Here is a 26,760-nt window from a genome sequence, read left to right as displayed (position 1 = left end):
GGGAGCCACGGAGAACTGGTGTTTGGGTAGGGGAGCCACGGAGAACTGGTGTTTGGGTAGGGGAGCCACGGAGAACTGGTGTTTGGGTAGGGGAGCCACGGAGAACTGGTGTTTGGGTAGGGGAGCCACGGAGAACTGGTGTTTGGGTAGGGGAGCCACGGAGAACTGGTGTTTGGGTAGGGGAGCCACGGAGAACTGGTGTTTGGGTAGGGGAGCCACGGAGAACTGGTGTTTGGGTAGGGGAGCCACGGAGAACTGGTGTTTGGGTAGGGGAGCCACGGAGAACTGGTGTTTGGGTAGGGGAGCCACGGAGAACTGGTGTTTGGGTAGGGGAGCCACGGAGAACTGGTGTTTGGGTAGGGGAGCCACGGAGAACTGGTGTTTGGGTAGGGGAGCCACGGAGAACTGGTGTTTGGGTAGGGGAGCCACGGAGAACTGGTGTTTGGGTAGGGGAGCCACGGAGAACTGGTGCTCGGGTAGGTGAGCCACGGAGAACTGGTGCTCGCAAATTCCTCCCTTTGTGTTTGGGGTGCAGAGAGGGAGGGTGACCCCGGGGGGGGGACGACAATGCTGGGTGAATGAGGGCTCTCTCTGTCTGTGCCTCACTGCAGCGTGGGCAGATCTGCTCCAGTTCTGGGGAAATGATTAACCAGGCCAGAATCCAGCCCTGTGCCGGTATTTCAAACGGAAGCGTTCTGCCGATGGCCAGGTTTGCTAAATGGCACGTGGGGACCACAAGAAAGAGGAGAAAGGCAGGAGATTTGGGTCTCTGGTGCTTGCTGTGCTCGGTGTGCGTTGCCGAGCGCTACAGGAACAGCCTCTTGCACTGATTTTCTTCTTGGCAAAGGCAGAGGCAAGTATCTGTTTGAATAATCGGCCGTCTCTGGTGGCCAGGAGCTCCGTTTGCAGCCCGGCTCCTGCTGAGAATCCAGGTCTGGCCCAAATACCTGCAGACCCGAGGGGCCACGCTGTTGAGGGCAGGTCCCTCGGGACGGAGGGAGGCAGCTCAGCTCCCGTTTCAGCATTTTATTGCCTGTTCTCCAGGGCTATTGCTTCCTCTGCAAAGGGGTTACTTCCTTCCTGTCCCACGGTATTGAATGGGAGGAGGGTGCTCGAGAAAGTGAAAATCTGTAGTTGTCTGTGGTGATGACTGAGCCCCGTGGTGTTTTAATTTTAGTCACATTTACTGTTGGTTTCGGGGGACATCTGGGGCAGGTAGTGTGTCAGCTGGGACTGCAGGACCCAGTTGAGAGACACAGGCTCCCCCAGAAAGTCAGAGTGTGTTTTAGCGGAGCGCGAGTTTAATTGGGCTACGGGTGAGTTTGAGCTGTTTTTTGTGGCTGATTTCTGTTGTGATCCCATAACAAAACAGCTCTTTTGGAGGCAGGCTCTGCCGTTAGGCTTTGTGTCTCCGGGCTGCTGGGGTACAAAGGCTTTGCTGGAAGTGGCGTGGGTTTTGCTGTGCCTGTTGTGTCCATCTGTCTGCGCTGGCTGAGCAGAGAGCTGGAATTTGGAAATGCTTTTTAATTGTGTTTGGGAGCAGGTGGCTTTCCATTGCCTGGGTTTACAATGAATTGTTTATTCCGGTGTAGATTGGGATAGGGTTTTGTTGCTCTCTGTTGTTCCAAGAAAATGGGAGAAACAGAGGGGCAGAAAGGGTGGAACTGGTTGAACTGGAATTCCCGGGTCATTGTGTTGTGAACAGCAAGGTCCTGCTCATTTCAAAACCTGGGGCTGGCAAATCCTGGCACATTGGGATCATGCTCCTGGGTGTGTTGGGGGAGTTTAATAATAGTTTTGTAGCACAGATCTCAAATAATCTCAAAAATGAGTAAACAAGTCCTGTTTTGTCACACCATTATGCTGGATACTCTCAGAATATCTAGAAACTCTATGAGGAGAGGCTGAGAGATCTGGGGGGGTTCAGCCTGGAGAAGAGAAGGCTCTGGGGAGACCTTAGAGCCCCTTCCAGTCCCTAAAGAAGGGGGGCTCCAGGAAAGGGGGGACTCTGGATGAGGGAGGGGAGCCCTAGGAGGAGGGGGAAGGGTTTGACCCTGAAAGAGGGGAGATGGAGCTGAGCTGTGGGGAAGAACTTGTTTGCTGTGAGGGTGGTGAGAGCCTGGCCCAGGTTGGCCAGAGAAGCTGTGGCTGCCCCGTCCCTGGAGGGGTTCAAGGGCAGGTTGGAGGGGGCTTGGAGCAACCTGGGCTGGTGGGAGGTGTCCCTGCCCAGGGCAGGGGGTGGAATGAGATGGTCTTTAAGATCCTTTCCAACCTGAACTGTTCTGTGATGCTATGATAGAAGCTCATGGCTCAGTGACCTAACCGCCTCAAGCGGCACGGGAAGATAAGGATGGCACCTTGGTGTTTGCTTGGTGGAAAAAGCAGTAGAGGAGTGGGCAGGATCTGATGATTCATGCCGGATTTTTCATGCTGGTTTGCAGTTCTGGGAAGCCTGACTCGATGCCTTTCTAACTCAGTCTTACCCCTTCTCTGATGGAAAATTGTTCTCTCCAGTGTGGGACCCCTCTTTGGGGGTTGCAGCTGCGTCAACACTTAAAGCTTCTCCCGCTGCCGAAGAAGAAATGCTGTTTTTTTCATTCCCTTCCCTTGTACTCAAACAACTGTTTGTGGGCCATGTGACAAACAAATTGAGGAACTGAATTGGATTAAAACCAGCTGTTTCCGTACCAGGCTGGTTTAGACTGGGGTCAGCTGCTGGGTGAGATTCCTGATGCTGGGGGAGAGGAGGGTGACGGAGCCAAATACCTACAGCTTTCCTTCCTGTCTGCACCGAGGTGTTTTGGGGTTCAAGTGCAGTTCCTCTGGTCTGTGGTTGTGCCTGCGTGTCCTCACCTGGTGCTTGCCACAGAATTGTTCCCTGGAGGAAGCTTTCAGGTCTAGTTGTTTCTCCAGTTTCATTTTCGGCTCAAACTAACCCAAAAGAGCTTGAAGCTGCAGGGCTGGAAGAGCCCTATTGAACTCTGCAGCGTCAGGATGGTTTGTTACTGGGGGGCTCAAGCCTGTTCTTTCCTTTGGCTCGCACAGATGAATGCTTTCTCCTGACAAAAAGCTTATTTTATCCCAAAACATAAGGGATATTGAGGTGTTTTGGTTCTATTTATGGTGCTCTCTCTGTGCTGCAAATACAGGTATGTGACATAAAGACCTCGTTAGTTTGTACTATGGTAAAAGCTGCTCAAAGCTGGACTCTGCAGCAAGACAGTTAATACCCAGAGCTAACCCAGGACTGAAAGCCTATTTTAATGATGGGAGGCACTCAGAGAAATCAGTCACTGTGTTCCTTTTGGCTGCTGAAGCTGGGATGGAGGTAGGGAAGTGTTACGGCCGAGCGATCTGAGCTGGTCCCTGCTGCAGAGCAGTTACAGCTCCCTCTTTCCCTGGGGCTCCCTGACCCATCTGGAGGGACAAGGAGAGGCTGTGGAGAAGGTGCAGTCACAGGTTCCAGCAGATAAATTTACAGTGAAGCAAATGACTGAAGCTGGCAGAGCTCCTGCAGCTTTCTGCCTGCTCCTTCCTGGCTGTTGGGCTGCAGGAGCCCAGACCTGTCACCTGCAGTCCCAGTGAAAGCTGCTGTGGGTTTATGTGCCATCAGGTGTGGGTGTTTTACAGCTGGCTGTGTCCTGGGGTAGCTTTTTATTGCTGTTGTGTATCTAAACACTGGGTTTTGTGGACACCACCTCTGTGAATTGAAGCGTTCCTTGATCTAAACACTGGGTTTTGTGGACACCACCACACAATTGAAGCGTTCCTCGGATGGAGTCAGGTAGGAAATTTCCATTTTTAGGCAAACCCTGGCTGACAAATGCCCGATGTGGCCTTCAAATGGGTTACATACATACATGGGTCCAGCTTTGCCTTACGTCAGAGGGGAGAGGATATCTCTCAATTCTGAAGATTGCTGTAAGCATCATTAATTTACAGAGTGAAGCTGGGTCAGGTTGGATCAAGCTCCAGTTCCTTTTTCCCCAAAATAGCTATTCTTCAATACCCTTTTTATTGCAGAACCTGTCACCACAAGTCACTGTAATTTGCACAAACACTTCCTTTGGCCGTTTTACTACAAGGTGTCCTTTGAGAACAGCTCTGGTTGACATTTGGATGTGAGGAGTGACGACGTGATGGGCGTCTACACGCAGCGAAGCGATCCCTCTGTGCAGGGACCCAGCTCCTTCTCTCTCCCAGCGGAGAAATGCAGTGAGTCTGGTGAATGTGTGCCCTGGTGTGTGTGCCAAGCCCCCGGGTACCTGCTGGAGACAACTGTCCCCAGTGGCAAAGTGATGGGTTTTGTCCCTTAGAAGGGCATGTTGTGCTGGGGCAGGGATGGAGAGGGCTTGCTGGGGGCACATCTAATGGGGTGAAGCATGGAACGTGAGTGGATATGTGCAGTGCAGTATTTCTGGGGATAACAGCATCTCCTTGAGGTTCAACAAGGCCACGTGCCGGGTCCTGCACTTGGGTCACAACAACCCCATGAACTCTACAGCCCTGGGGCAGTGGCTGGAGCTGCCTGGCAGAAAAGGACCTGGGGGTGTTGGTCAACTGTCGGCTGAACAGGAGCCAGCAGTGTGCCCAGGTGGCCAAGGAGGCCAACAGCATCCTGGCCTGGATCAGGAACAGTGTGGGGAGTAGGACTCAGGAGGTGATGGTCCCCCTGTACTGGGCACTGGGGAGGCCCCACCTTGAGTACTGTGTCCAATTTTGGGCCCCTTCCCACAAAAAAAGGCATTGAGGAGCTGGAGCGGGTCCAGAGAAGGGCAACGGAGCTGGTGAGGGGTCTGGAGAAGAAGTCTTGAGGAGAGGCTGAGGGAGCTGGGGGTGTTCAGCCTGGAGAAAAGGAGGCTGAGGGGAGACCTTCTCTCTCTCTCCACCTCATATGGAATGGGCTGCCCAGGGAAGGGGTTGAGGCACCATCCCTGGAGGTATTTAAAAGACAGGTTGACATAATGCTTAGTGACATGGTTTAGTGATGGGGTTTATCAGAGTTAGCTTGATGGTTGGACTAGCTGATCTTAAAGGTCCCTTCCAACCTGGACAATTCTATGATTCCTTGGAAGCACAGGCCACGCTGAAAAATCTTTCTCCTCCTTAAAATAGAATATTTCACCACCTGCTACATTCCCTAAGAACTGAACCGAGGCCTGATGTCAGCTTTTATTTAAAATAAGTTGTCCAGCTGAAGGTAAGGATACAATCCGAACAGGATTTCAGCATATTTTTACATTTCCAGAGAGGCTGGCAGCTTGTACTCGTGGCTGCTGGATGCTTGGAACTCCTGAGGCTTATTCAGAGCTACCTTTGAAGTCTTCAAAGTGTAACAAAGTGCTTTCTGTTTATATGGCTCTGCACGGATTTAGGTCCTGCTTGGGTTAACACTTTTTCTTAATATTCCCTTTCCATATTACATTTTGTAAGGGATCACGTTCTTCAGTTTCCCTCCTTTTCAGCTTTTTTGTTGCTCTGATATCCTTAAGTCCATTCCCAGACACCTCCTTGTTTAAAAAGTGCTGGGAGTGCTGGCGTGGGTGGAGGGAACGGGGGGTTTGTAGCCGTTCCTCCCCCTGGCACCTATCGAAAGGTCCTGTTTGCTGAGCAAACCAGTAGGTTCTGGCCCGTTGATTGCTGAGCTGGGGGGGCCACGGAGCGTGTTAACGAACCTGCTCAGATGTCCAAGGACACAGCAGCTGAACAGAGAAAAAAAGGCTGAATCTGGCATAGGAGAGAGGTGGCCAGAAAGTCATAAGTTACAGTTCAAGTTGCTCATTTTTTAAGGAATTTTATCCCTTATTGGATTTTAATTCTTTTCTGAAGCTTCTCAAAGGCTCTTCCTGCTGTTGGACTTCTACTCTATCACCTTGTGGGGTGTATGGATTTCTCACTTGGCTCTTTAATGGATTTATTCAAGGTGATCACCACCCAGATGGGTGGGTTCCTGAGGCTGTGACCCGCTGGATGGACCCTGAACGCTCCTGTCGGAGGCATGTCCTGTGTTGGGGACCCTCCACTTGTGAACTGGGAGGTCACTGGGCCAGGTTTGCAGCCCAGAGAGCCAGCTCCAGTGAGCGTATGGTGAATACACCCCATCTGAAGGCATTTCCCCTGCAGCTTCTGTGCCTTGGAAGTGTGTGTGAGACACTTGATACTTTCCCCTTCCGTGTCATATCATCTGATCTCTGGTCCTTGCTGTTGAAATGGATTCTTCTTCTACAGTTGGTAGAGGAAAAGTTTTCATTAGGTTGATTTTCTTGGACCAGATCAACTTCAGAGGGCTGGAGCCCCTCTGCTGTGAGGACAGGCTGAGAGAGCTGGGGGGGTCCAGCCTGGAGAAGAGAAGGCTCCAGGGAGACCCTAAAGCCCCTTCCAGTCCCTCAAGGGGCTCCAGGAGAGATGAGGAGGGACTCTGGATGAGGGAGGGGAGCCCTAGGAGGAGGGGGAAGGGTTTGACACTGGAAGAGGGGAGATGGAGCTGAGCTGTGGGGAAGAACTTGTTTGGTGTGAGGGTGGTGAGAGCCTGGCCCAGGGTGGCCAGAGAAGCTGTGGCTGCCCCATCCCTGGAGGGGTTCAAGGGCAGGTTGGAGGGGGCTTGGAGCAACCTGGGCTGGTGGGAGGTGTCCCTGCCCAGGGCAGGGGGTGGGGTGGGATGAGATGATCTCTAAGGTCCCTTCCAACCCAAACCATTCTGTGATTCTATGAACTTGCTGCCAGCCTGCAGGGTGTGATGTGAGATTTGCGTGTTCAGTTGGATGTTTTTCTAGCCATTGTTCCGGTTGAAGGTCCTTTTGTGGCTGAAGAGAAGTGGCAATAGTCTGTTGAGCTCTTAATGCAGCTCGATGGGTTGGCTGGAAATTGAAATCTCGAAACGGAGAGTTAGTAGAGGAGCAAGGAGAGGATGAATGTGGGCTGTGAAAAAAATAATTCCTGTTCATGATGGAGTTTCAGGAGATCACCACCACCTTTTGGGGTGTTGTATCAGTCCAGAACCTCCCAAGGGGCCTGAAAGAAGAGCAGATGTGTGTGAATTAGCAATGGAATTGATCCCTGGTATCAATCCCTTCCCCTTTGGAAGAGCCTTAAGGAAGGCACAACTCTCCCTTGGGATCAGACTCAGCTCGGGGCACGTGAGGACAGGGTGCTGTAAGCACCATCCTCGTGCAAAGGGTGTTGCTGCTTCATAAACTTTGTGCACAGCAGCGAGGGCTACAAATGATTGATTTTTATTTTTTAATTTTTTTTAAAGGAAATGTTCTTGTTCAGAATCTTTATGGGCGTACTGTCACGGTGGGGTGCCTCACTGCCTGTCCTTAAAAGTTTGCCAAATCAGTAGAGGGAATTAATTTCTCTGTTTTCCTAGTTATTGCTGGGGCACCTTTTGATTAAAGCTGGAGCTGTGGAACACAACAAGAAAAAATTGCCTGAGGAGGGATTTCTTTAAGGAAATTCGATATCTTAATCAGAAGTAATTAGAAATTACTGTAGTGAGACCGTGAAGGAAAAAATAAGACTTGAACTGAATTATGGACTCTACCTGAACTGCTTACTTTTTTGGCAAAATCTGAACTAAAAAATGAAATTTAAGGCTGCTATAGTGATGTGATTCTAGAGTATCCCTTCAAAAAGAGTTTTCATTTTAAATAGCTGAGCTGCGTGTCCACTCAACACGTGTTGACTCTCTCCTTTAAGCTGAGACAGAAAACCTGCGCTGTGTAGGTGTCTTTATCTGGCTTTTTTTTTTTTTTTCCTTTTTCGAGTGGGAACATGGCGTTGCCTTTCGGTCTGGAATTTGATTAGAGGTGCCTGCTTTATGTATTCAGGGTTTAATCAGATTGCACGTACCCTGTGGGGTGTTTATCCCGGGAAGAGGAACGTGCGAGGTGCCTTGGGAAAGACCCATATGGTAGAACTGCAAATCCAGCTACTCCTCAACCCCTGCTGGATTTTTCCAAGTTCAGGTGAGCTTGGAGAGATTCCTTTTAGCGCTTTGCTAAAAAAACCCATTTCTGACGCTTCACCCACTGGCTTTTTACGGTGGCTGAGCCCCAGAGCGGGCTCATTTCGGTGAGGAAACGGTGGTTGGAAATGAAATCGTTTATCGAGTCATAATTAGGGGAGCGTTACCGCAGGGCTGCAGCCTCTCCTCGGCTGCTCCTGTTTTCATTGAAACTTTGACGAAAATGGAAACCGCAAAACCCAGGCGAAGGTGGTTTGTATTTTATCCCCAGAAGCCAGAAGGAAATAAGTAACCCTGTTATTACGTGCCTTTTGGGCGCGTGTTATAGTGAGCGCAGACGCAGAATAAATATAGCCCTGATGATATGTGCAACCCACGGTCTTCAACTGGTGGGTCAACTGACTGGTAGGTCAACTGACCCTCCCCTGGTGCAACTTGAGGCTTTTTCCTCTTTTCCCATCGCCTGTGACTTGGGAGAAGAGACTGACCCCCCCCCGGCAACCCTCAAGTTGTCCCAGGGGAGGGTCAGATTGGATATGAGGAAAAAAATTGACATGGAAGGGGTTATGAAGCCTTGGAATGGGCTGCTCAGGGAAGGGGTTGAGGCACCATCCCTGGAGGTATTCAAAAGATGGGTTGACATATCACTAAACCATGTCACTAAGCACTGGGTTTTATCAGAGTTCAGTTGATGGTTGGACTTGATGATCTTAAAGGTCACTTCCAACCTGGACAAGTCTATGATGATTGGAACTCGATGATCTTTGAGGTCCTTTCCAACCCTAACCATTCTCTGATTCTCTGATTCTCTGATTCTCTGATTCTCTGATTCTCTGATTCTCTGATTCTCTGATTCTCTGATTCTCTGATTCTCTGATTCTCTGATTCTCTGATTCATTTATATCATGAAGTTGCTATCATGAGTCTACTTTTGAGATTTTAGACAAAGCCATCCCATGCTTTTAGGACTTTCATCCTACCTGTCAGCCAGGAATCCGGAGAGTAAATATAAATAGCCTTTTGTTCCTGATTGACTTGAGGCTTCCATCTTTTTGGGGAGGTTGAGGAAGGAATAGCCATGTCTTGCCACCTCCCTTTGGATGCTTTTACTCCCGTGTCACGATAATAAAAAGAGCATGAGCCCCCTGCACGAATCAGCCGTTCTGCTTTCATTTTACCCTCTGCTTTTATCAGGAAGGTAATTTGGGGAGAGGTGAGCCCTTCAGCCGCTTCAAGGACAGCGAGGAGGGAAGCTTTGGGTTGTTCTATTCATACTGCAGGGTTTTTTTCCCCACATGCATCCACACCTCCGGAGCAGTTGATCAGCTGCCAAAAGGTCTGGAGGCGAATTAGAAGTGTTTACAGTCCTGATGCCTGACTAGAAATAGCATTTATCACTGGGAGCTGCCTTTGAATCATGTTGTGTTCTTCTCCCTGCCAGGCTTTCCTATAGGCTGCCGGCTTTTCCTTTATGGTTTGGTAAATAGGGCTCATTCATTGAACTGAAACACCTGGGAGAGGCTACGGTGGCTTTTTGGAGACTTTGTGTGATCTGTTTCAAGTAGAAATATGAAAAAAAAATTCGCTGTTTGGCTTATTACCTGAGTGAGGCGTCCGAGTGCTGCTGGGGGGGTCCTGTATAAAGCAGCAGGTTCTAGGAAATGGAATATTAAAAGGTTTAATTTGCTTTTGAATTGCTTTAGGGAGTTAATGAGAGGGGAAACTGAGGCACAGCCAGCCAAAGGGCCTTGTCCAGAGTGGACTGTGCTGGTCAGCAGCAGAGCTGGGAGCGCGGGTGGGTCTGGAACAGCACATGGATGAGTATTTTTAAGGTTTAATTTGGGGGAATGATGAAGAAACCCGCTCGCCTGCGGAGGATGCAGCTGCCTTCCCTCTCCAGCTCCTCTCTGGTAAGGTTAGATTACTGTGCCACCCACAGGCAGCTACAGAGCTGCTGGAAAACAGCAGCACAAAAATATTGCACGGGGAGCCAGTTATCAAATGTGAAATCCGGGATGAAAAGCCACAGGTTTCATTTGCTGGAGCATCTACTGTATTTAGATTTCTCAAACCTAGTTATCCTAGTAGTTCAATTGCATTTATAGTTGTTATACTGTTTTTCTGATATTTTTTTTTTTCCCCTCACTTTTCCACAAAGCCCTTTCCTCCTTGAAGTGATTTCTTTCCAACAAGTGAAGAAATGCAATCCTGTTCCCGTTTGAAGCTTTGGGATCCCAGTAAAGTGAGAGAAACTGCAGGGCTGTTAATTAATGGTGCACCCCATTAGCTGACGTGTTGCCAGATGAGTTTGGGAGAGTTTAATCTGTGTCATTTTTATGGAGAGGGGGGGAATATTCTGATTTTTATCTCCAGGACACCCAGTTGACCTCCCCATTGCTCTGGGCATGATTAGCATGGAACAAACTGGGTCAGCAGAGGCTGCTTGGAGGATTTTTGAACCAGGATACCCGTTTTTAGCGAGCGATGGCCAAAACATGTAACCGAAGGACGTGAGCAAAGCGAGGTTTTTAGGTGGAGTTGATTTGTTATTAGATGAAGTCAGAAAAACAGACAAGCTTTTTGGCACCCGCTGACCTGAGGAAGGGTTTGTGCATCCCTCTTCCCCTCTGTAAGAGGTTAACTCCGCCGTCACACCTTGTCTGGTAATTTATAGCAGTGCCTTGGGCATGGTTGATTTATTTAGGTTTTTTAAGAATTTTCCCTTGTGATATTTAAACTCTGGGCTGTGCGTCCGTGCTATAAGCTGCCCCCCTGGGAGAGCTGTTCCGGGCTGTTGAGTTATGCTGCTTTGTAGAACAGAATTTTAATATTGTTTACCATGCTCTTAATCTTATGACTGGCAGATAAATCGAGTTACTTTAGCCCTTTCTCTGGGGATTTCGTGGGACTTCACGGACAGCACACCCATGGCATTAGGTGGAGTTATCTCAGCTTTGCAAAAATCCAGTCATCTGTCTTCCTGGAACGAGTAAGAGAATAAAATGTTGATTTTTATTTCTTTTTTTTTATAAAAAGGGATGGACAACAGGATCTGGCTGGGAGGTTTTTGCTGGGAGTCCAGCCTTTCAGACCCCTGCAGCTGGGTTTGTACTGGGAGGAACCCATCTGATGGGCTTGGTCTGACTGTTGGAGTATGGGTTGGCAGGCCAGGGATGAAGACTCAGGTCTGGATCCCATCTGTGACGAAGAACAGGCTGCTCAGTGCCTGCCCTCAGTCCCCAATTGGCCTTATTCTCGTTATCCTCTTTTTCTTGTTATAATTGTGAGCTCTCCCAGGCAGGAGAGTCCCTCACGAGGCTCATCTGGTCCAGCGGGGACCGGCTCCGAATTTGGGCTCCTGGGTTCTGCTGGAGTAATACCATTTTTAAAACAGTGTAAAGCGACGGATTGAACTAACATAATAAATTATAATATTATATCTGGTTATTGACTGTTACTGGCACCATATTAGTTCAAAATAAAATATCTTCTGGGAGGCTGTCAAGTGAGTTCTAGTTTCCTTTCCTGGGTAATGACTCGAGCGCTGGGAAATGGTCTGTATTAATGCAGGATCCTCAGGCTCCAGGGTGTTTGTTAACTGCTTCCCTTTCCCTCTCCCTCCAAGTTCAAGACTTTTAGAAGTCTCCTTTTCTCTCCCTCACAAGCTTGCTTTTTTTTTTTTATAACCTCCCAAGACAGCCTCTGGTTTTGTGTCTCATTACAGCGAGAGCCCTGTAGGAGCTGCCCGGTCTCTGTCGCGTCCCTCTGGAATGGTGATTTAGAGCTGAGCCAGCAAGGAAACTGGTTTTCCACGCCTGAGGCAAGCCTGTTAGCAGGCGTTGAGGAGAAGTAATGTGCCACTTCTGTTTGGAAGAGTTGTCAGTTTTCTACTTTAGTTGGGGGGGGAAGGAAAAACATGATAAAAATTGGCTTGGTTTTTAGTTGGACTTTGGGAAGCATCCCATCGTCTTTGGAAGGAAGGTGCTGGAGGAGATGAGCAGTGTCAGATCAGAAATGCCAGGGAGGACAGAGATAATGAGCTTCATTGTGGAGGAAGCTGAAAGTAAACGTTCTGGAGGTCTGGGTAAGGGTTGCTGGGAATGAGAGCAGGGGAAACTGGGTAACTGGGAATCGGTAAAGCTCGTAGCTGAACTGTGTGGATTGCCCAAGGCTGGAAAAAGCAAAACTAGTGGCACCTTAACGTGCAGCTTCGTGGTGACTTGGTGTTTGGAGCCGGGGCTGATCAACCTGACTGACAAAAATAGACACCCACACAACAAACAAGGAGCATCATCACTAAACCATACCTCCCAGCACTACATCAACCCCTCTTTTGAACACCTCCAGGGATGGTGCCTCCACCACCTCCCTGGGCAGCCCATTCCAATGCCTGAGAACCCTTTCAGTGACAAAATTTTTCCTAATATCCAGCCTGAACCTCCCCTGGTGCAACTTGAGGCCATTTCCTCTTGTCCTGTTGCCTGAGACTTGAGAGAAGAGACCGACCCCCACCTCTCTACACCCTCCTTTCAGGGAGTTGGAGAGAGCAATAAGGTCTCCCCTCAGGAGAGGACCTCAGGACCTCCCAGGTCCTGTCCTTCTTCCCAACCCACCGTGTGGCTTCTCTGGAGGTGCTGAGGTTGCATCTGGGACAGCTTTTGGCTGCTCCTTGGGGAGCTGGAGCGGTGCTGGCTGAGGAGAGGCTGGGAAGGCATTGGGAGGAGATCCAGGGCCTGGACTTTGGTCCCTCTGTGCTGCCGCACCCTCAGGAGGATGCGGAGCTGGGACAGATGAAATTCCCAGCTTCAGCAGGGAGTTCTTGAAGGAACAGGGTGGAAAACAGCCTTAGAAAATGCTCCAGCGTGGCTGCGGAGCCGTCGTCTCCTATTGTGTGGGGATTAGCTGCCTCGCTGGAAAAAAGCCATCACCTTGCTGCTGGGAGTTCAGAGACGGGTCAATGGAACAAGAATAATGTTGGGGGGGTGGAAAGCAAAGTGTTTGAACTAACAAGCCAGACAAAGGCTGGGTTTTGATGCTGAGGGGCAGGAGCAGGGCTTCGGAGCGGCGTGTCCCCGAGCGGTGGCGGTGACAGAGGAATTTCACACAGCTGTCAGGCCCGGGGAATGTCTGAGCACTTTGAGGACATGAATATTCAGAGGAGCCGTAGCATGTGTCATACCAAAGGAGATGCAAAACCCAGGTTTTTCTCAGGCTTATGTACCTGGGAAACATCTGACAGGAGCGGATAAAAGTAATTTTTCTGTGCCGCAGGGCAGGTTATCTCAAACTGTCTGGTGCAGAATTCAGCTTCCCAATTAGCCAGCCCTAGTTAACGCTGGCAGCAGGATCTGCGCTGCTTGATAGAGTCACGGAATGGTTAGAGTTGGAAGAGACCTTAAAGATCATCCAGTGCCACCCCCTGCCCTGGGCAGGGACACCTCCCACCAGCCCAGGTTGCTCCAAGCCCCCTCCAACCTGCCCTTGAACCCCTCCAGGGATGGGGCAGCCACAGCTTCTCTGGGCAACCTGGGCCAGGCTCTCACCACCCTCACACCAAACAAGTTCTTCCCCACAGCTCAGCTCCATCTCCCCTCTTTCAGGGTCAAACCCTTCCCCCTCCTCCTAGGGCTCCCTTCCCTCATCCAGAGTCCCTCCCCAGCTTTCCTGGAGCCCCTTGAGGGACTGGAAGGGGCTCTAAGGTCTCCCTGGAGCCTTCTCTTCTCCAGGCTGAACCCCCCCAACTCTCTCAGCCTGTCCTCCCAGCAGAGGGGCTCCAGCCCTCCCAGCATCTCCATGGCCCTCCTTGATACCAATATATCCACCCTCAGATGGCACCACTTTGGGATCAAGGGCCGTGGTGCAGACCAGGGGACTGTCTCTTTCTTCCAGGGATGGGGCAGCCACAGCTTCTCTGGGCAACCTGGGCCAGGCTCTCACCACCCTCACACCAAACAAGTTCTTCCCTACATCTCAGCTCAATCTCCCCTCTTTCAGTGTCAAACCCATTCCCCCTCATCCTATTGCTCCCCTCCCTGATCCAGAGTCCCTCCATCCATTGCTTGGATGCAGGGCAGAGACATGTCCTTCTGCGTGGACATCCTCCTGGCTGTGCTGTGTCACCCCTGATTCCACTCCCTCTTGCTCTAACCTGGCATCACTTCTTTTTTTTTATTTTTTTCCCTTTCCGATGTGCCTTTTGTGCTTGTTCTATTAATAGCTGTGGATTTAGTGTTTTGCTCAGAAGAATCCCTCCCCATCCAGGCCGAGGTGCTTCCAGCCGCGCTGTGGGGTGATGACAGATGTCCTTGGTGCCTACAGCGAGTGTCCAGCAGCGACGCTGCCAGCATTAGTATTCCAGGCACTAATGTGCCCCTTGGAATACGCACGGCTCAGCGCAGCCTGTGCAGGAATGCCCTTGAAAGGCAAATTAAAGCCAACTCCCTGGTGGCTCTGGGAGGAGCAGGAGGGTTGCTGTCATCTGTGCTGAGGTTCCAGCAGGTTTTGAGGTGGCTGTTTTTGTTTCTCTTCTGCTTTCCCTTCCCAGAAGGGCTCAGTGAAAGGGCAGACGGGGAGACCTTGCCTGCAAACGCCCTGTATGGTAGAGTTGCTATAAGTGGAGGTTTTGTTTGAAGATGCTGACTTGATAATATTTGTTAAAAATCATTATGGCTTTTCTGCTTTCAGTGGGGGGAGCGTTTGTTCTAGTTTTGGTAAACAGTGTCCTTGATTTCACTGAATTTTAGAGTTGGAAGGGACCATAGAGATCATCTAGCCCAACTCCCCTGCTGAAGCAGGATTGCCCAGAGCTTGTCAGAGCATGTTACTCAGGAGCATCCAGGTGGGTCTTGAAAATCTCCAAAGAAGGGGACTCCACACCCTCCCTGGGCAGCCTGTTCCAGGGCTCTGTCACCCTCACTGTGAAGAAGTTTCTCCTCAGATTTGAGTGGAACCTCTTCTGTTCCAACTTGTGCCCGTTGCCCCTTGTCCTCTCACTGGGAACCACTGCAGAGAGTCTGGCTCCCTCCTCCTTCAACCCTCCCTTGAGATACTTGTAGGCATTGATAAGGGCTCCCCTCAGCCTTCTCTTCTCCAGACTAAAGAGTCCCAGCTCTCTCAGTCTCTCCTCATCAGGGAGATGCTCCAATCCTTGAATCATCTTTGTTGCCCTTCGCTGGACTCTTTCTAGTAGTTCCCTGTCCCTCTTGAACTGGGGAGCCCAGAACTGTGCCCTTTAGAATAGACATAGCTTGTGGATGTACCAAATTGTGCATCCAAAAGGCACGTAAAACTTGACTCTATTCTCACAGCATTAATTGATTAAGCCAGAGGGATTCTGAGGGTGTTTCCCAAGTCACCTCGTGGCAATCCACCTCTGCCATGAAGAGCATCTGACGTTCTTGGGCGATTGACTTGCCACACAAATAGGACTTCTTCTTGCTGTTTCAATGCTGCGATGGCCAACCATGTTTTTTGAGAGTTTTAACAGCTTTGTCGAGGTGTTCTCCCCATCTCAGAATATTGCTGCGCTGGGTTTTTAGCTGCCATGGAGAGAAGTAGCCTGGAGGGTGGTTGGCTGATCAAAAGAAGCGTTTCGCCCACGCGGTTGAGCAAAGCGGAGCTTAAAAAGCCCTGCTGGTGGTTCAGGAGTGCTTCCAGTGGATGGTGTGGTGGGGTTATCTCCTCTGGCATTGCAGCCCGTGATGCTCCTGTGGTGTCTGTGAGCTCTGCCCGTGCCGTAAAATCAGCACGTCACCAGGTGGAGGTGGTGGAGATGAAGATGATCCATCTGATGTTGTGTTACAGCCAACAAAGGGCGCTTTGCTGCCGGCGATGAGCTGTCCTGGGCTCTGTGGGGAAGGGTTCCGTGTAAAAGCTGGCTTTGACGTCTCGGTGCTGGAAACAGGCTTATTTTGGAGCTCTTTCCCAATCGCCCCACGCTGGGACTGTTGATATTTCCTAATGTGGTTGTCTTGGGCTGAACTGCAAGCTCTTTGGGACAGAAGCTCTCTTTTTCTACAATGCTGAGCGGGTTTTTACGGTGCGACGGGATATATCCGAATCGAGATGTCTCCTGCTTTCCCAGGACTTAGTTCCTCTTGCACCTCATTTCAGAACTTTCTCTAGAGAAAAGCTGGGTTTGCTACTGAAGTCCTACTTCCTCCTTTTTTTGTCTCTTTCTTTTTTTTTTTTTTCTTTCCCCGGGTATGTTGAGAACTGTCTCCATGTCGTGTGACATCTAAAGATGCTTCCTGGGCACATGCTATTCTGCTGTTGCTAGATAAGCATTAGCTGTTCCCTTTTACAGCTGACATGTGCCTTTGGGAAGTGGGATTTTGGCCCTGGGAGCAACCATTTGATTCTTTTTAATGAGTACACCTTCATTTTGTTTCCCTTTTCTTTCCATCCCAGCACGTGTGTGATTAGAGCCCAGGGGTAGCAAAGAGGGGTGAAGATGCCGCGCGCTCTCGTTCCTGGTTTGCCAGGACAGGATTTCTGCTCTGGGTTCCCCCCACGCTGGTTGTGTGTAGACAGAGCAGAGCTGATAGAGAAGTGAAACCACAGGCTTTGCTCACACTTGGAATTTTAATTTGTGTGTCGATTTTGTTTCCTGTTTTTGCAGGAATTGCTGAGAGAACCAGCGTGCAAGAGGAATGGAAGAGAACACCGGTGAGTACGCTCTTGGGTATCTTACCCTTGTGGATCTGTTCTTTCCTCCTCAGTTAAGCATCAGAAAGTGCTTTACACTTCATGTCTTCAAGTCAAGTGCAGAAGGTGATTAGAAAATAAACGAGATTGGAGGATGCATCATTGGGCTGCACTGATGGAGTGAACCGGATCTGATTAAAGCTGTGTTGTGTGGCTGGAGGATCTTTTTTGAAATCTCTCACGTGTGAAACCTGGATATCCCAGGCTCTTGAAAACAAATAACATCCTCTTTTTAAGAGGCTGGAAGCATTGAGCTGGGATGTGATTTGAATAAGGCACATGGTAACAGGGATCACCTCATGGTAGCTTCCGCCTTCTCTTTCTGTATTTGTTTCTCGAGGCTGCTCTGTCTTGCAGAAGATGTAGGATTTTAATTTTTTTTTTATTAAACAAAATTGCCTTCAAAGCTTTTGCTTTAGGCACTGTGTGCTGCTTGCCCCGAGGCAAGCAAACCCGTCTCTTAGGTTTAACTGATGCAAGAATGTGGTTGCAACTAAAACTGGTAGAATTTTGACTTAAGAGATTGTCTTGAATGCTTTTTCCATCTGTTTGCCTCAAATGGCCATGGAAGACACGAGCTAAATGGCCAATTTTTTCCTTCCTATTGAAATGAGATTTGCACAAAAGCTCTTGCCTTCACTGTGAGAAGCCAATCTCCATGAAACACATTGACCTTCTGAACAACAATGGCCAATTTTTTCCTTCCTATTGAAATGAGATTTGCACAAAAGCTCTTGCCTTCACTGTGAGAAGCCAATCTCCATGAAACACATTGACCTCACGTCTTCTGAACCACGATGTTGCAGCTGGTGGCTTCTAACTGGTAGTGAATGGCAACGCTGTGACCATAAATACTATTTCTAGATGATTCCTCTGCAGTTAGGTGATGCCATCCTTAAAACCTGGCAATGGATGTGCTCAGCAGTGCGGTGAGCTTGGCATGACAGAGGTGCTGCTGGGCCTGTCAAGGTCACAGAATCACAGAATGATATGGGGTTGGAAGGGACCTCTGGAGATCATCTCCTCCAACCCTCTGCCAGAGCAAATACACCAAAAGCAGGTTGCAGAGGAACGTGTCCAGGCGGGTTTGAATGTCTCCAGAGAAGGAGACTCCACCACCTCCCTGGGCAGCCTCTTCCAGGGCTCTGCCACCCTCAAAGTGAAGAAGTTCCTCCTTATGTTTAGATAGAACTTCTTATGTTCACATTTGTGCCCGTTACCTCTTGGCCTGAGCTCACGCTCAAGGCCACCTCACGTTTAGGTGGAACTTCTTATGTTCACTTTTGTGCCCGTTACCTCTTGGCCTGAGGTCATGCTCAAGGCCTTTAACTTCATGCAAAGCTGGTTGGTTGGAACCTGGTGGCCCAGTTGAAAGAGTTACAAGCCAAGTGTACAGGCATCAAACCACGTCATGCCCAGAACCCTGGTGGCAAGAATTGCTGCTGTGCCCTCTAATTGTTAGCCTGTCAAGTGCACGTTTAATTTGTGGTGATCGCTTTCCCTTATGGGTTTGCTCGTGGCAAACTCATCCCGAATGATGACTTTTGGAGGGGAAGGATGGGGAGATGAGCGTGGTGCTGGCAGCTGATGTGGTGGCTGTGGCTGTGGAGGTGACAGCTCCCTGCTCAACCCCGGGACAAAGCCCAGACAGCAGCAGGGCGAGTTTTTTCCATCTCTCCAACCTGCATTAACAGGATGGCTTTGAGCAACACCGCGAGCTCTGCTTATTCACCAGGACCCAGCCTGTGCTGGGACTGCCAGCAGCCAGCTGTGTTCTCATCACAAAGCTTTTTCTCCCCTTTTTTACCTGCGGTTGGACTCTTATTATATTTTTTTGGGTAGGTCAGTGAGCTGTGGGGCTGGAGCTAGGACCCAGCCTGTGCTGGGACTGCCAGCAGCCAGCTGTGTTCTCATCACAAAGCTTTTTCTCCCCTTTTTTACCTGTGGTTGGACTATTTTTTTGGGGGTAGGTCAGTGAGCCATGGGGCTGGAGCCACTGCCAGCAGCCAGCTGTGTTCTCATCACAAAGCTTTTTCTCCCCTTTTTTACCTGCGGTTGGACTCTTATTATATTTTTTTGGGTAGGTCAGTGAGCTGTGGGGCTGGAGCTTGTCGAGGCTGCTGAGAGCTTTGACTCCTGGTTTGAGCAGCGCTGGGGGGCTGGGATGGGAAGGGTCTTATGTTCCGTTTGCATTTTGCCAACTCAAATAAAACGACCTCCCCTTTCCCTCTGAACTGTCTCAGCTGATGTGGGTTTGGGATGGAGCATCTCAACTTGGTCTCTGCATGCACAGCCACCCCTCACAGCGGGTCGCGAAGCTTTGCGTGGTGGTGCCGCCTTAGCGCTGGCAGCGAAGAGCCCCGCATTAAAGGCAGAATGAAGCAGATGGGTCTTTCATTATCATTCCCTTAAAATTACTTTGCTTTTAAGGACTTGGCTCATTCTCCAAGTGCCGCTAAGCTCAGGACTCCTGGGTCCTTCCCGGCCCTGAGACTGGAGATGAGGTAAGGCGGAGCTGCGCGCTAGGGGCTGAGCAGAACCCCATGCCCTTTGTTCCTTCAAAGCCTGGTGCTTTTTTCTTTTTTTTTTTTTTTGATGTATTGCTGTCCTTAACGGGTTGTATATTAACCGCATCCACAATGCTGCATGGCTGGCTTTTGTGTTAACTGCATTGGCGCGTGTTCAGAGGCGGCGTTGCTTGGAATGGCCACTGGGACTGCACAGCCAAGCATCAATCCTTTTTTAGCTGTCAGGCTTCACTAGCCACGGGTGGGTGGGGGAGCCCTCCTCCTTGGCTGCCTGCCCTGGCTAATTAAAAATGAAATTTGCTGTTGTCTTCAGATTTTAATTCATGCTCGTCCCTCAAGACTAGTGGAAGCGCGGTCTCCAGGCAGCTGCACTGAAGTTTCAGAGCTTTTTTTTCTAGATGCAGGTTTTTTTAGAACAGGTATGCAACTTAACATTTGCTTTCAACCTTACCCTGGGTTGTTTTTCAAGTATAGAGGAAAAAAATATACAGAAACTTCTTGCGAGCCTTGGGACATGGCCCTGAGCAAGTGACCATAGTTTAAGTAACCACGTGTCAGTTATCTGCATTAGTTTGGGTGTGTGTGTGTTGTAGGGCAGCATCAGATGGTTTAGTTTTTCACTCTAAAGCTGGAATTAAAGTAAAACTGAATTAATTTGCTGGAATGACTGGCGTTGGCTTAACAAATGAATAAACTGCTCAAGTGGCAGCGATTTGTGTCGTTTCTCAGCCTGTGCTCCTCGTGCTGTGACACCTCCTGGGGATGGAAGAGGTTGAGAAGTGGTGGGAACCTGCATGGTTCTGTGTAGGAGCCAAGAGGTGGTGCTGATGGATCATTCCTTGGTGTGAGGTCCCTGCTGGAGGGAGAGCTCGGCCCCCGAGTCGTCAGCGGGGCTGGGAGGTGGGTGGGAGGACAGAGGGAGCGAGAGGAATAGATGAAATCTAAATATACACATGTTGCTGAGCTGAGCTCCCCTGCTTTCCAAGGTCCCACCTACACGAGTGGTCTGTTGAAGGGAAGTGTCACTGGAATACCTTGCCCCTCTTCAGATCCTTCCTGTGGTGCGGGTGAAGGATCACACTATTTTTGGAGCCTGTTTCCGCTCTTCCATCTCCTGCCCACACCATCACTGCCCAAACCCCCTCCCAAAGACCACCCAGCACAATATGAGCCAAGTTTGGGCCTTTTTCTTAGTCAAGGGATTGTCTTATCCATCATTTCTGGTTGTAAGTCTCTGTAAGATCTTAAAAAAGCAAAATATGGAAGAAGTGGGAGCTTTGTGCTTGGCAGAGCGAGTCTCACCTTGTGCCTGTAGTTCCTTGAAAGCTCTGCCGTGGTGTTGGATGGACCTGAGGTGGGAGCAGGCCTGTAGTTCACCTCGTGGTAATCTTTGAGCTAATCATTGATGAAGAGCTGTGGAGGGTGCACGGCGATGTCCTTCTTTATGGGAGGTGTTTGCTCTTGGGTCCTTTGACCTCCTGTACTTCAGGGCTCTGTTTCCAGTTTCTGCTTGTGGCTGTGCGCTTCCTCTGCAGGTATTGGGACACGGACCTTTTAGTAGGTTCTCTGAAAGGTCTAAATCTCTGTGGGACAACTATGAAGCATTTGGGGACATAAGTGAAGTAGCCTTTGTACACACAGGCTCTTACCCAAAGCTGCTTTTATAGAATAGCACTTGAAATACTACGTTTATGGATGCTTCTGCAGTTCTTTCTTTATTCAAGGCTGACTTTCATCCCCTTTGACTTTCATCCCCTCTATAGCCTGCTGTGCTACTTTTTTCCAATTCTTTTCCTTACTAAAAATAGGAAATAACTCTTCGAGTCCTTAACCTTTGTGCAAACAAAGAAGTAATTTGTTTTAGCATCTCTGCTGACTTCTGGGCTACACGCCTCATAAGGAAACCAGTGTGATATGAATCTGCTGCTTTTGGAGACTTAGACTCCAAATATAGTCTGAGTAGAGGAAACGGCTAGAAATGTGAATACTACTTATGCCACCAGCTCTCCTCCTTGTTCCTGGCAGGATGCATGGTTGGCTACCCAATTCCCATTTTTATCCCTAAAAAAAGTGAGGAATACCTTTAGATGCTCAGAGGTTTAAAACCATTAAGGAAACAAGCGTACAGTCATTGCATGTGCAGAGGTAACAGGATTTTTAGGTCACTTCTGGTCCAAAGCTTGTCCATAGAAGCAACACCTTTTAGCATACATACATAGCTACCAAGTTCCTGGTGGCCCTGCTGTCTGAAAGGAAGTTTGGGATTTAAAAGACAGACCAAGCTGTTCCGGGGCTGGATTGTCCCAGCAGGTTCTGGCATTGCTGCCGTTGACTGGTGCTCAGAAGGGAGATGGGTGTGATGGCAGAGGTGTGATGGCCATGACCTGTCCTAAAGATGCTTTAATCACTGGTTTCCATCAGGCTGCTGCCTTGGGATCTGAAAAGAACATTTTGTTTTCATCTGGGTGCTGGCTGGTGTGTGGAACGTGGGTGGGATCCCTCTTGAACACTGCCAGGACCCCTTACTGCTACTGCTCTTTACCATAGAGTCACAGAATGGTTTGGGTTGGAAGGGACCTTAAAGCCCACCCAGTGCCACCCCCTGCCCTGGGCAGGGACACCTCCCACCAGCCCAGGTTGCTCCAAGCCCCCTCCAACCTGCCCTTGAACCCCTCCAGGGATGGGGCAGCCACAGCTTCTCTGGCCAACCTAGGCCAGGCTCTCACCACCCTCCCACCAAACAAGTTCTTCCCCACATCTCAGCTCCATCTCCCCTCTTTCAGGGTCAAACCCTTCCCCCTCCTCCTAGGGCTCCCCTCCCTCATCCAGAGTCCCTCCCCAGCTTTCCTGGAGCCCCTTTAGGGACTGGAAGGGGCTCAAAGGTCTCCCCGGAGCCTTCTCTTCTCCAGGCTGGACCCCCCCCAACTCTCTCAACTCCCCCTCCCAGCAGAGGGGCTCCAGCCCTCCCAGCATCTCCATGGCCTCCTCTGGCCCCTCCAACAGCTCCGTGTCCTTCCTGTGCTGAGCCAAGGCCCACCAAGCTCAGCATCTCCTCCAGGTGGGCACCACGTACAAGTAGAAAAGACCAAAACACTACAGATGTGTAAAGTCTCTTATGAGAAAACAGAACCTGCTCAGGAAAACCTATTTTCTGCTTCAAAGGTGTCTGTCGAATGACTTTCTTCTCGCTGTTCCTTTGTTTGTGAAGCCTTTTGTGTTGAGCAGAGGTGAAAGCTGAGGGGGTGGCTGCTGGGATGTGAAATGTTTGAACCTAAGGAGAGGGATGGTGAGTATGAGTTCCCTTCTTTTGCCACCAGTGGCTTGGAGACTGGTGGCAGGGCTGTCTCCATTTTCGGCTTGGAGACTGGTGGCAGAGACAAGGACTGTGCAGGGACCACAGCTGCGGATGGAGCTTCCTGTGTGGGAAGCAGGTCTCCACCCACACCTTCCTCTGATCTGCTGGTGGCTCCTCAGGGCTGAGGAGGAAATATGGGCTCTTCTCAATGTCTTCTGTTCCTCAGAAACCTGATGAGGCTTCAGATCTCTAGGATGGTCATTTTGATTCTTGGGGTAACGCACTTCAAGAAGGGAAGGGCCAAGCAGGGGCAGGACAGGAGAGAGGGAGCTGAAGGGCACTTTGTGGTGTTCTTTGAGTTTGCTGAAGAACTTGAGTCAGAGGCTGGGTTTCATCCAGGGGTTCTTCAGCTTGCTGGGGGCTGGGAATCCCCTTTTGATGACTAAGTTTGGACAGGAAATCAGCTGCTTGGAGGCTGCTGCCAGGGCAGGCGTTTAACCATCCGGCAGCATTTAGGGAAAAACTTGTCAAATGTGCACTTTTCTGTTGATCTAAAGTGTTTTGATGATGTAGTTCTTGCTTTAAACCGGGCTGTTGGAGATGGAATTGGTTGGTTTCTGGGTTTCATCTGCAGAATCATAGAGGAATGTTAAAGGGTTTCACCATCACCCGGCCCTGACGTCTGTCAGAAAAGAGTTAATGGGAATGAGCCAGTGGAAATCTCTTTATAACGTCGGTTCTTGAACAAAAGAACAGGTTTTTCTTCCAGGAAGACACAGAAGCTGCAATTCCCGTATGAGATCCCGTGTGTTATGTGTTACAGCAACATAACTGCTTTGTGCAATGCACCAGGAGAGAGCTAAAGTGGTCAAAGTGCCTGAGATTAAATGTTTAATTACGGTTGAAATATGCTAATTTGCCAGCATGCGGAAAAGCAAAATCCTGCTGTTCCTTAGATTTACCAGAGGGTTGAACTGAGCTCGGTGGGGACTTTTAAACAAGGTGTGGGACAGAGCACTCCCTTACCTGCCTGAGAGAAGGATTGTGTGTAACTCGAGTGCTCTTGATAAATTAGAAAAATATTTTGGGACGTTATGCTGGACAGCCCTTTTGTTCTTAAATTTTTAATGGATGTTCTAGTTCTCAGTGTAATTAATGTGCTGAGCTCTGTCAGGGTGCTTGGGGCAGTTACTGGGACACCAGTGCTGCTCTTCTGCCCGCTGTATTTGCAAGTGATGTGGGTCACAGTCCATCTCCTAGTTAGTGTGGCATTTAAGAAAACAAAGCTCTTCTGCCCGCTGTATTTGCAAGTGATGCAGGTCACAATCCATCTCCTAATTAGTGTGGCATTTAAGAAAACAGATAGAGTCATAGAATTGTCCAGGTTGGAAGGGACCTTTAAGATCATCGAGTCCAACCATCAACCTAACTCTGATAAAACCCATCACTAAACCATGTCTCTAAGTGCTACGTCAACCTGTCTTTTAAATCCCTCCAGGGATGGTGCCTCAACCCCTTCCCTGGGCAGCCCATTCCAAGACAATAACCCTTTCCTTGTCAAAATTGTTCCTAATCTCCAATCTGAACCTCCCCTGGTGCAACTTGAGGCCATTTCCTCTTGTCCCATGGCCTGTTCCTTGGGAGAAGAGACCGACTCCCCCTGGCTACACCCTCCTTTCAGGGAGTTGGAGAGAGCAATAAGGTCTCCCCTCAGCCTCCTTTTCTCCAGGCTGAACACCCCCAGCTCCCTCAGTCTCTCCTCACAAGACTTGGTCTCCAGACCCCTCACCAGCTCCGTTGCCCTTCTCTGGACCCGCTCCAGCCCCTCAAGGTCTTTTTTGAGGGAAGGAACCCAAAACTGGACTCAGGACTCGTGGTGGGGCCTCACCAGTGCCCAGGACAGGGGGACCATCACTGCCCAGTCCTGCTGGCCACACTGATCCAGGCCAGGATGCTGGTGGCCTCCTTGGCCACCTGGGCACACTGCTGGCTCCTGTTCAGCCAACAGTTGACCAACACCCCCAGGTCCTTTTCTGCTGGGCAGCTCCAGCCACTCTGCCCCAGGGGGTTGGTGTGACCCAAGGGCAGGACCCAGCACTTGGCCTTGTTGAACCTCATCCCATTGGCCTCGGCCCATCCATCCAGCCTGTATCCCCAAATAATTCCCAATAACTTCCCCCCGAGAACGAGCCCCGTGTGGTTTGAGTAGGTGTCTGAGCTCTCCCTGCCTTTCCCTCCCCATCTACAAGCCATGTGTTCCACAGAGATTATTTGCTGACCTGCTGGAGACCTTGTAATTCTGTTGAACCCTGTTTCAAGTGACTTTTAAAGCTGTTTTGTAGCAAATGGCCGTGCAGCTCCTCCAGCTCGTGCTGCCCAGAGGAAAGCAGAGGTTAATTTTACTGGTTTGGTGTGGCTGAGCCATGGATGTGCTGGGAATGAGATGCTGGGGATGAGCTGCTTTGGCCTCCAGGCTGGTGGGAACAAGATAACGGCAAAGGCTGTTGTCGAGTGAGAAATGTTGTATCCGCTGAAGTGCTTCGTGATTGAATAGAACGATCTTATTCCTTGTATGAAGAGATAAGACCTTGTTAGGAGGTGGAATCAATCCTTCAGGTAATTCAGGCCGACTGGGTGTAAAATAGCGAGGGTGGAGTGATCGTGGTCGGGTAAAGTAGGGCACGGAGTTTCTACTTTTCATTTTCAACTTGTCGGACCTTAAATTCACCTTGTTCTGCCTGTAAATTCCTCCAAGGGATTTGTAGGTGCTGATTTTATTGGGGTTGGGGGTGGAAGAGGAGCCTGCCTGGAACCAGAGGTCGGTGGGTTTTAGCATAAATGAAGTGATTTTTCGTTTATTAACTGTTTTTTTTTTTTTTAATCTTAGTTGGCACAGCAGCGGTGTGTCCGGGCTGGGTGGCAAACCTGGCTTGTTTTAAAAACAAAATGCTGAATGTTCTCGTTACCGTTGGCCAAACAAAGCTGCCTCTCAGGCCATGCTGGGCCACGGGGCCGGTGCCGAGCTGGAGGCCGGTGGCCAACAGTTGGGTGTTGTCACTGCTGACGTCACTGCTTTATCTCTTTCTTTCTCTTTTTGTTTCCAAAAAGAGCCCGGCTCTGATTTCATGAAGGTGTCTTTTGTCTCCTAAAACACTTGAGTGCAACAAGAAACCAGAGATGAGGCTTTTTTTACACATCCAGGTGTGATGGGACGAGCGATAACCCCGGCTTGGGTAGGGAGAGTGTTGCTCTTCAGCCCAGCCTGGTTTTGTCTTGCTTCATGAAGCAGAGATTTTAAGATTTCTCAAGGACTTTATCAGCGGGGTTCTGGTAAATTTGTATTCCCTTGTACGTTAAAAATAATATTGAAATTCCACTTTTATGATCCATGTATCCTATCGATACTCAGGCTCTTCTGTTTCTGAGCTGAGCTTTGCAGCCTCGGGATCTGCAGAGGATCCTGGTGCTCATCAGAGCTCGTCTTAAAGCTGTGGAAGATCCAGGTCTACGCTGCTGTAACTCAGCTGTACCATTTCTGTGCCGCATCTCAGTCCTTTTCCCTGTATCTTCCATTTCAGCCTGGAAACCTGCTTTTCTCTCAGGGGCGCGGGGCGTCACTGCTGCTAACCCCGAGGGGGGGCAGAGGGGTCCCTGGAGAGAGCTGGGGATGGAAATAGAAGGAAATTGTGCTAAAGTCACGTAAGGAGGCCAGAATCTGTGCAGAGAGCTGTGTCTGAGATGGGACCTTGCCTGTGAGACTTCTCTCGGGGGATGGACATGGATGTTTGCTGGGAGGCACCGTGTTCCTCTCCCTGCCTGGAGTGGTGGTGGCTGGGACCAAGTTTGATCCCCCACTGGTGGACCCCTAAAACCTCATCCCCCCCATCACTTTCATAGAACCATAGAAAGGTTTGGGTTGGAAGGGACCTTAAAGCCCACCCAGTGCCACCCCCTGCCCTGGGCAGGGACACCTCCCACCAGCCCAGGTTGCTCCAAGCCCCCTCCAACCTGCCCTTGAACCCCTCCAGGGATGGGGCAGCCACAGCTTCTCGGGGCAACCTGGGCCAGGCTCTCACCACCCTCAGAGTCAACAATTTCTCCCTAAATCTCCCCTTTTTCAGCTTAAAACCCTTCCCCTTCCTCCTAGGGCTCCCCTCCCTCATCCAGAGTCCCTCCCCAGCTTTCCTGGAGCCCCTTGAGGGACTGGAAGGGGCTCCAAGGCCTCCTCGGAGCCTTCTCTTCTCCAGGCTGAACCCCCCAACTCT

General features: G+C 50.0%; 1 protein-coding gene across 2 annotated transcripts in view; it reads left to right on the top strand.

Annotated features, from left to right (window-relative positions):
• The window catches only part of PHACTR4 (phosphatase and actin regulator 4), an 82,991-nt gene that overhangs the window by 9,265 nt on the left and 46,966 nt on the right, over positions 1-26,760 (top strand). Inside the window, exons 2-3 of one of the 2 annotated variants that reach the window (XM_014959781.1) lie at positions 16,587-16,633; positions 19,103-19,176. Coding sequence is in view for 1 of the 2 variants with exons in the window: in XM_014959780.1 (XP_014815266.1) it covers positions 16,618-16,633 (16 nt within the window). In the remaining variant the exon portion in view is untranslated. The remainder of the gene's footprint in view (positions 1-16,586; positions 16,634-19,102; positions 19,177-26,760) is intronic. The other variant, XM_014959780.1, reaches the window with a different exon arrangement.

The sequence above is a fragment of the Calidris pugnax genome, unplaced genomic scaffold, assembly GCF_001431845.1.
Source record: "Calidris pugnax isolate Ruff unplaced genomic scaffold, ASM143184v1 scaffold402, whole genome shotgun sequence".
NCBI classification, from domain to species: Eukaryota; Metazoa; Chordata; class Aves; order Charadriiformes; family Scolopacidae; genus Calidris; species Calidris pugnax.
Note: the sequence above shows the minus strand (reverse complement) of the source record. Positions and strands in the feature narration are given on the sequence as shown.